Source organism: Clupea harengus, chromosome 6 (assembly GCF_900700415.2).
Source record: "Clupea harengus chromosome 6, Ch_v2.0.2, whole genome shotgun sequence".
Lineage (NCBI taxonomy): Eukaryota > Metazoa > Chordata > Actinopteri > Clupeiformes > Clupeidae > Clupea > Clupea harengus.
Window position 1 is genome coordinate 6368191 of NC_045157.1, and position 10361 is coordinate 6378551.

Below are 10361 nucleotides of genomic sequence, written 5' to 3' on the forward strand. Positions count from 1 at the left end.
ATATGGATAACATCCTGGCGGCTATTAACCGCGATATGGATAACAACACGGAGAAGTTCACGGCTTTGCAAAGGAAATTGGAGCAATTCGGAGACCGGACGGAATAGAAGTAGACGAGCAAATTGGCGCCTACTCCCAAGACCAAATAACCCCAATCTTATCTGCTTTCGGCCCCCTCAACCAGCACTGCCTTGGCCAAGGCTGTTGCTGGAACAACAACTCCCCTGAAGATCGCTGCAGTGAGACTCTCTTGCATTCCCTTCCCCCTTTCCACAGACACCTGTGGATTGTTGTCTCAGTCCAGGACCTTTTCAAGGATGTCTCCATGGCAACGACAATCTTGCGGACTGAGAATCTGTCTGATTAGGCCTAGGGGAAGGCGACAATCCAGGCCTACTCATACTCGAACTTTCTACATGCATACATACACACATACACATTACTGATATGCATTCACCACCCCATGACCCCCATCCCACGCCTTCGCCTGCTTCGTACCCCCAGGGTGACAGGCGGGTCTGTGACCATAGCCGAATATGGCTGTTGGACCAGATTGCTGCTTGTTTGCGCTGGCTTACCTCCATCCCCCCTCCCCCTCCCCGTTGAAAGTCTTGAGTTCTGTCATGTTGTAAAATGTATGTGCTTATGTGCTGAGGTGTTTTTTTTCCTGCTCCCACACTGTACTCCTCTAGGAGCATAGTCTGGGGGTCGCCTTTTTTTCTCCTCCCTTTCCTCATGTTATGCTGCAATTCTTCCCTCAACCTTGTCTTCCCGTCCTGTCTACCCCCTTGTCCGATGGCGCTTGTGTAGCGGCCGTGGAGATCTCGTGCAGGATATAGTTTGGTGATACTATAGCCTGCATGGAGAATACCAAAACAAATTCCTAGTATCTGTATACATGGCGAAATAAAGTTGAATTGAATTGAATTGAATTGAATTGAATTGAATTGAATTGAATTGAATTGAATTCACAGAAACTAAACTCCAAAATGATTTCTACTTTCTGTCCGGATACCGTGCACGAATCGGGAACACGCCCGCCTCCAAGACAAAAAAAACATTCAACTCTTCTTTGGTGTTGCAGGAATTGTATGACATGTTTCAATGAGATCACGGTTTAGTTCAAGCAACAGAATGGAGGAAACTTTCGTTTTTTACGGTAGAATTTTACAGTATTGAACGTAATGATTTGCGTGCAGGATTTGATATTGGGCTAAGAAGCCTCTGAACCAATCTCGTTCAAAAGCAATGTAGGATAAGAAAACGCAGAAATTGTGAGATTTCCTTCGCCATATATTCTAATGTATTAATTATGAACAATACAATTCATGAGGGGATTTAATTACAGGCATGTTGGCAATCCAAACGGTCTCTGATTACTGAGCTGTTCCTATGGTTACCTCACCGTGGTGATATCTTGCTTAAGCGACTATGAAAGCTTGTTGTCTTTCAGATGAGAGGCGGGGTGGGAGGGTGCGGGACAAAGAGGGTGTCCGCTTTTCATCTGAAAGTGCCCTGATACATTTATTAACCTCTGACGTCGGAGTATATGCTCTCACGTGGCAGGTCTCTCTTCTTCTTTCCTCTTTTCAGTTTCTTATCAGAGAAGTGCAAAGCAGCATAATTTATCGGTTCTTCAGCGTCCTGGGCAAACAACAGTAAGTGTTAGCTCTTTCTGAACATATCTGAGTACAAGGTTTTAATTTTGACTTACATGAAGTAAGACACATTTAACATACTCTGTAATGTATATGAACATTGTAAGGATGCCATTATGTTTTGTACCTGCCCACTTGATGGATCTCTGACGGACCTGTCTGTGTGAACTTGTTGAGACTTCACTTCTTAAAAACAATAAATAAATAGATTAACAAGGGTGGCTGTATTATCTAAAAATGACACGATAATTTGATATTCAATATAAAACATTTTATTTACAAAGTGCCAGAACAATACAATTATCATAAGGCGCTTTCCAGAGCCCAGAGCCTGGACCCCCCTGGAGCAAGCACAAAGGATATAAAAATATATCTCACAGAGGATATACCTTTGTCATGTTTGTGTTTCCTGTCTTGGTAAATTAAGTAACATATGAGCATAAAACACAGTCCCGACACAGCAGCCAACCCAAAAACTACAGGATCCACAGCTTTTTCTGAAAAACAGCAGAAAACAACACTCTGTATTGACAGACACTTGTCTGTGGCATATCATTAAATAACGTGCGTCAAGTCATCTGTTAACGCTGCTACATGCTGCAACAATGTTCCACATCTGCAATAATCATATTTGATGAAAACAAATACCTGTGTTCAAAACGGTCTTCTTTTCAGTGTTCATTTGTCCACAGTTGGCCACTGCACAGAATAATGCTCTATCCTCATTAAAGCTGAGGTTAAACTGTCTCTGTCCTATATTTTAAAGAAAGTTGTAAATACAAAAGTGGATGAAATGTCTCATGACTCTTTAATTGTTGGGGTGTTCTGTTGAAACACACGTGTATTACCTTTGAGATCCAAAAATGTTCCATTTCCAAATGTAAGTTCTATATCCAAAGTCAATGTGCAGTAATATGTTGCTTCATCAGATGCTGTGATGTTTGTGATGGTTAGATGAAATACTCCATCAGCCCTCTGTATGTTCATCCGTCCATTTTGAAAGTCTTCAGAAAACAAAGGATTCCAGGATGAAGTGGCTCTGAACGACCTAGCCACAAAAACAGGCTTTTGTCCCAGTGTTTGTTTGTACCAGGACAGTGCTTCGGTTTTGAAAGCCACAGGGAAAAAGCAATCTAAAGTCACTGTATCTCCAGGTGCAGCTTCTGTTACTCGATTTAATTGAATAACATCTTGTGCTTTGTCTAGAAAAGTATGAGGGTAAAGCATATGAGTCAAGCATCATGTCATGATGTAGTAGTCAAAGCATTGCATCAAGCATTGCACTCAGAAACACCAATTACTTTACCAAACAGAAAAAAATCGCACCCAGTAACACACACTATCACTTTACTAATCAGAAAAAATGTCTTTAAATAAAAATTATCATATTTTAAATGAACTTACACATGTGCATAAGAAGGATTATAAGTATCCAAAGCATTATTCAAACAGTATGAGTTTCTTGCAAAATTACTCTGTGCACTAAGTCCACTAATATCCAACTAAAGACAACACACGCACATGAATGGCTTTTCAAGCACATTCAATGTGGAGTGAAAGACTTCCATCCAATGATACGTGGAACAAACATGTGATGTCATTGAGGACCAGGTTCAGCCTCCAAGTCATACGCATATTAGCATGAACCTAGCTTCTGGTGAAATTTGCAAGTCAATCAAATGAGCAATCAAATAATATGCTGATCTAATGACAGATTCACAGAACACAGCATTGCAGCACCTGAGCTGACTGCTTTAATTCTATGTGCTGCTGCTGTAACTATGCAAGCAATGTGATGACATGAACAATGCCTTAGGACAGTAATGGAGCTAGCTATGATGCGTTGTTAGCGACAATAACAATATAGCACAGTCTAGCCCTTATATCCTACATTGTAAACTAGGATTCTGATACAAAATGTGCAGTCTTTCACTGACGTTTCTGCTTGTCAAGCAGCAGTATTGAGTCAGTTCTGTTCTCCAGGACCAATTGGTAGATTATCTAAACAGAATATTTGGCTGAATAGGCAGCCATGTCTTTTGAATGACACAGAGCCAACTGGGTGACAGAAGAAATTACGACAGGCACAGAGGCCAAAGTAATGCAGACAGAGGGTTGTCAGGCGGTGGTGCAGTGAACATCACTAGAGATGTTGGGGTTGCTGTGACCACACAGTGTCAGAAGATCAGAGAGAATTCCTCTTGTTTACTGCCTGTCCATGTGGTCAAACACAAATAATCTAAATGTCCTTGTTCAGATTCAAATTGCTTTCTGCCTGGCACATTGGGCATGTCTTCAGAAATCTTTGAGGAGGAGTTCTGCCATTCTTTTAAATTTGATAGATTAATAATGTTTTTGTTTCCTCTGAGGTAGCTAGCAGTACCGAATTTCCATCAGTACTGGTGTATTATTACCCAGGCCTGAGCCTAGAACACTCTCCTCTATCTTGTGCAAATGCAGGAAGTGAGAGCCATCTTTGAGTGAATCCCTCCAACATACTGTTGGGGTTGTGTGCTTCTGTGTATGTGTGTGATGTGGTTTCGCCCCCTAATGCTCTTTGTGTGTGTTAGTGAGAATGTTAAGAACATGCTGTTTAACTATGTACTGTGCTCTGACATCATTACCCAAAATCTTACTGCACCTTACTGCACCTGCAGTGAGAATTTCTAACGGTTCAAATAGCCAGACAGTCAGTAATAAGAAACAAAACAATGATGAGTGCTGTTCAATTCCCAAACAGTATTTGTCTGCTTGTGGCTATGCCACAGTAGTAAGTTCCAGCATCAGAGATGTTGATGTCCTTCTTAGAGAGACTGTAGACACAGCGACCCTCACACTGACCACCCCTGCTGTTGTTGGTGTAAATGACTCCTGGATGGGAATCTCCTGAAGCTGGTCTGAACCAGAACACTCTGAGGTCTTCTGTTCTGGTCTCAGTTTGAACTTCATTGCTGCAATGGACCACACAAACAATTATAATATGGCCTTAAATAGGTCTCCATTTTCTTTTTTGTAAGTCAATCAGATGAACAATCCTGTTGCAATGGTTTGTGAACATAATAAACAGACAAATGTCTTTAGCATGGTTACCGTCTCATATTACCGTTTTAGAAAACCATACTCCATGCAAAACTCCTGAACGTATTTAACACAGTATGTTATATTCATGGTCAACATTTTGTATATCTTTCCAGAAAAGACTTGTTTATTCTCTGTGAAAAAAGATGATGTGTTCAGAAGATGTGTTTACATTTTTCTGATCGTACAAGTGGAATTTGGCCAATTATTTGTCCCTGATAAGGAGGTAAATGTACACCTGAAGAGCTGAGGTGCTGATCGACTGGAGAGCGGTTCTAAAAAAAAAAAAAAAAAGTACTTGAACACTCAAACACTCGAATTTCAATGCATATCAATTTATTAGACCAAAGTTTTGGCGATTACACGCCTTTTTCAGGGTCATTACAAACACATTGTCCCTGACCCTAGGTAAAAATAATTTAGTATGTGACCTTCGACAAATCATTACATGTCTTTCACTACAAAGCATACAGTACTGACACACATATGAGCAGACAGACAGATAAGAAAACAAAGCACCAAACCATAATTTCCTGGTGAAGAGGTATGCAAGGTCCACTTCAAAGAACGTGTGACAGAAGGATTACATTTACCATGAAGTGAACTTTTGTTGCTTTGACATTTTACATATGTGACCTACGTATGACCTATGTGATCTTAAGCCTAATTCAGTGTTAAAGTTTAGGGGTGAAAGTGTGATCTGAAAAACTCTGATGATGCCTGGAACAGCAATAAACATAAACATTCAACAAACTGATCGTCATGGTTTGACTATCATCCAGATTCAGTATCTATAGTCTCTGCTGTTTTCAGATTCACAGCACTGTACTACTAAGCAGCTCTCTGATTATGTTTAGGCTGTCATGCTCCATAATGTCCCAAAGAGGGCGCTGCTGATTCATTGGGTGTGTAGACTTTGCTGAAAGTTTCTCTCTTCATGTCACTCCCAGTCACAGAATGGAGAGCGGCTTAATTTATTCCAATTCAGTTAACTCTGAGCAGATCAGAACTATGTGGGGTTTACTGTGCAACTGTACTGTGTGTGTTTGTGTGTGTGTGGGGGGGGGGGGGGGGGGGTGGGTGTGCGTGTGTGTGTTTGTTTTTGTGTGTGTGTGTGTGGGGGGGGGGGTGTTGTGTGAGAGGGTTGTGGTTAGAGCAAGTATTATAACCTTTTATTTGTATCTATCTAAATGTATAAGTATATTGATGAATAAGGAGTTGTATGCTAACATTCATAGTTGTAATCTGTTTAATGCTGTAACTGTGTGTTAGGTTACCTAGATAGCAGTAGTAAATAGTAAATGTTACTATGCTTTCTTCCAACACTGTGTAAATGTACGTATATACTGTATATCAAGTAGAAGTAGAGCAGGTCATAGTGTGTAGGTGCTTCCTGAAAGAAAACCTGGAGATATTCAGCACCTTGGACAGAGGCTTTTCCTTAGCCAAACCAAAATGGTTCCTGATACTATCCTCATTCTCTTTCTATACCGTCAGTGTGTTCCATGCAATAACAGTCAGGGCTACCTTACCAGTCAAACAGAATAGGACCATTATATCCACATCCTTACTATTCTTTCATTAAGTGCAGATTATACAGTATGTGCCATTTTGATTTAATACTTTGAAACGTTGTTCACTGAAGCCATCATATTGGGCAAAGACTGTCGATGAACTGTAAGTTCCCAGAATGTAGGGTTTAATATGGGCTGTATACATGGACTCACTTTGTAGGGTCCACATACATGTCAGACTGGAGCTGTTGTCTGTGTGGGGTAGACCTGATAGAAATGTCCATGATCCTCACTAAATAAAATGAGGGCACTGGGCTAAAATGGGCTAATCTGAAGCGGGTCTGTTCAGGATTCTGTGGGTCTGTTCAGGACTTGAACAGCATGAAATACAAAGTCATCTTGAAAAAGAAACACCACCAACAACAACAACAAAACACTGTCAAATCCTCAGGCAAGTGTAGGCTGAGGCATTTCAAAATTCTAAAGCACTCTAATGCTGCTTCGATAAAAGCCTTTGCTAAAAGGCTAAATATCATGGGGAGCGTATATTAACCTGTGGTGTCAAACTGGATGCGTTGACAGTCAGTGGGCACGGTTGTGAAGCTATACAGTCCCCCAGTGATGTTGGCCTTCTGATTCCCCAAGGCTTTGACATGAGGAGCACCTACCAGTAATCTGAATTATGATAAACAATAGTAATGATATTATATCCATATGCCAGAGATATGTCAGACATTCATGTCAGTATCCAGCTGCAATATTTGCTCCTCTGGGTATGAGTGTCCAGAGCTGAATATTTATTATATTTAATGATTTTTAAAATCATTTTTCATTTTTCATTTAAAACAAATGTAAGCATTAATCTAAAATATACAGCTCTACTCTTAAAATGCCTCATATTTGTAATAGAAGTATTTTTGCATATAATTTTCGACAATTTCAAACACAGGTCGATCTATGCATCCAGCTTTGCCACACACACAGAAAACTACATCAAAGTCACCAGAGGCGAGTTTACAGCCGGTAATAAACCCTCACCACATCCTGCTGCTGAACTCCTGCAGTGAGAGGCCAACACAAACTGAACAAAGAACAGAGAGATCAGGCTTAAGACAAGACAGGCATATTTAAAGATGCAACCATCTCTTTCTGTGACAGTTTCTCAGTAATACTTTTATTGGCCTATGGCCATGTATGTAATCACAAAGGTCTGAAGCTATGTGTGATGCTCCCCAACATTAACCACAGTCTCAAACCTGCACTGACACTATCCAGAACATTAAATGATCTTTCATAAGATGGTGCTAGTAATCAGGAGCTCAGCTGCCGGAATCATATACTCTCTCACGCTCACTCTCTCTTCCTCTCTCCTTTTCTTACAGACAGACAGACAGACAGAGACAGACTCACACACACACGCACACCCACACGCACATTGAGACATATAGGCAGTCTCTTCACTTTTGCTGTCCTCAAATAAGATCTCTCTCTTTTTCCCTCTCTCTCTCTCTCTGTCGCTCCCTCACAGAAAGATTTAAAACCATACCAGAACATGGCTATTTGCTTGTTGACTTGCTACACAATATTACAACATTGCTGAAATGTTTTTACTTTTTCTCTCAGGAAAACGTGCATGCTTTTCTGAATACATAGAGATGAAGTACCAATAATAATTATCAAAAAACATTTTACTTGGAATGTCTGAAGTAGCAATGGACATATACTTACCATTTTACAAATGGAATCTGAGGTCGTTTATATTTATATTGCTGTTAAACAACTTGCAGCGTAACGTATTGATAATACATTCATTTATACTCATGTTTACATGTATATAAGCTTGTTAGGTGAATGACTCATAAGTATAGTATAATGCACATGCCTCCTGCCTTGTGAAGGACAGCATAAAGGAGCATACAGTCATCCAGTCATTTGCTTGTCAAGACTAGGGCTTGCAGCCTAGTATGTTAAACCACAGGGACATTATTTTAATATGAATATGGTACTGAGTAAAGAAAATCACAAACTTCCTATAATGAAAAAAAGCTTTAGTAAACAAACTGATGCATGGTTATGCTTTGCTAAAGCTTTGTAAACACTATACTATGGTATTAATGTAATGTTGTTGATCTGTCCTAACCACAGAACTAAATCAGATTAACACACATTACACAACGTAGTGTATAATATATATAAAAAAAAAATAGTATTACTAAGGTCGACAAGCAGAAGTAGAAGGCCAGGACCATCTCTAAATGTGCTCAGTGAGACTAGAGCCTTAGTGATGGGTGATTGCAGGGTCCTGGAGTGTCTCTATAAAGAGAGGGGTTCAGAAATGTGTTTTGTTTTGTTTCTTTCTCATTGTTGATAGTGAGAAAGTTGGTGGCTGGAAACTTCTCGACCCTGTGTGGTTTTCAGGCGCAGACTTAAGAAGCCAGTCTTTCTGCAGTTTTTTCTTTTGTTGTTTTTCACAGTTGTATTGCCCTAGTTTCCTCAGCCGTGCTCTTTTAGTCTATTGCTGTGCATGCAGGTCTGATGACAGTGGGCTGATGCATCATGTTGAAAGCACAAACAGCAGTGTTGGAGAGGGGGGGGGCAGTGAGGTGAGGCTGATTCTGAGAAATAACGGCCCTGCATAATAACGGTTGGGGCTGAGAAGCCTCTGTGGTCAAGCCATGGCACTGAAGGTGTGAGAGTGATGCACAGCAACCAGTGTTCTGAGAAACAAACTTGATAGCAGAACGCAGGGCAGGAGGAGAGGGGCTGGCCTCAAAGAGAGAGAGAGAAAGAGAGAGAGTGAGAGAAAGAGAGAGAGAGAGAGAGAGAGAGCATTATCAACAAAGTGGGACATTGAGCTAAGTGGGCCACTAGTAACTGGCATGCAACACACAGCGTGATGACACACACACACAGACAGACACACACACACACACACGCACACACACACGCACACACACACACACACACACACACAGACAGACATTAATGGTGTTTACACGTATCAGTTTTTTAAGTCATATAACACACAATACGCATTCATCTTAGACCCTAATATGAAATCAGGTGGCTTCTGGGGCTCAAACCCTGAATGTTTTCTGAAAAGCCCTGAATCTTTTTAGGTGTCGGACTAGAGTGGAGCCAATTCCATTACTGTGTAATTATCTCCATCCATCAATCCCCTACTAACCTACTCCGGGCCTGAAGTGCTTTATGTACAGGTTGGTGTGCTTAGATCAGTATTGTGTCACTTTAATATTACAGTGGTACATAACAACTGAAATAATCATTGTGGTTGAGTGCAAAGAAAAAACAACATAGGCTACTACAAACATGCCTTAATTTGACCATTTTGAACAACAGTGCATTAAAACACAGACACACACGAGACTGTGTATAATGTCTGTCAAAAAAATTATATGAAATTGCAAAATGGGTACAAAGCAGAAAATGTACTTCCAGTAACATTTTGTATTTATTGTTAAAAATAACACAATTCAACGATTATTATAATATTATTCATTTTATTGTATGCGTTAAGAAATAATGTATTTACATCCAAGCAAGCTGAAATGACTATGATAAAAAAGATGGCTATTAAAAGAGGGCTTAAAGTGAGAGAGCACATCTGCTCTCTCAGGTGGAACATCTCAGAGTGGAAAACATCAAGAAGAATACAGCGTACACACACACACACACACACACACACACACACACTCACACATAGAAACTAAACCACAACTGACTAGAGGTGCTGTACATTTTGTACAAAGTAAGTTGCAGAGCTGTAATCTAAGTATAGTTACAAAGAAATCACAAATGGATAAACTTACAAAATCCATTGTAGTTTCTCTATACTCCACGACCTATTACCTGTGGTAATTACCCAATATACCATAATTTACCATATATTTACCAGGTAAATACTTAGTCGTTAGGGGAACGTAAAAGGAAGAGTTACCAAACTCACAGTTGGTGAAGTGAAGCACCCCAGCCAGCATCAACCTGAAGCAGGGAGGCACAGCGGGAGGACATTCACCCTCAGACACCGTCTCCTCCCTCCTACCTGAACAGCTGTGACTCGGCTGATTGGGTTGAGCCCATGAACTTTACA

At 40.4% G+C, this 10361-nt stretch overlaps 1 protein-coding gene across 1 annotated transcript in view; it reads right to left on the bottom strand.

Annotated features, from left to right (window-relative positions):
- Positions 1–980: 980 nt before the first annotated feature.
- The window catches only part of LOC116220850, a 13169-nt gene continuing 3788 nt past the window's right edge, over positions 981–10361 (bottom strand). The window contains exons 4-7 of the mRNA XM_042707962.1: positions 4393–4609; positions 2048–2180; positions 1786–1844; positions 981–1644 (exon numbers count right to left, since the gene is read on the bottom strand). Of these exons, the coding sequence (XP_042563896.1) occupies positions 1528–1644; positions 1786–1844; positions 2048–2180; positions 4393–4609 (526 nt within the window). The 3' untranslated portion in view covers positions 981–1527. The remainder of the gene's footprint in view (positions 1645–1785; positions 1845–2047; positions 2181–4392; positions 4610–10361) is intronic.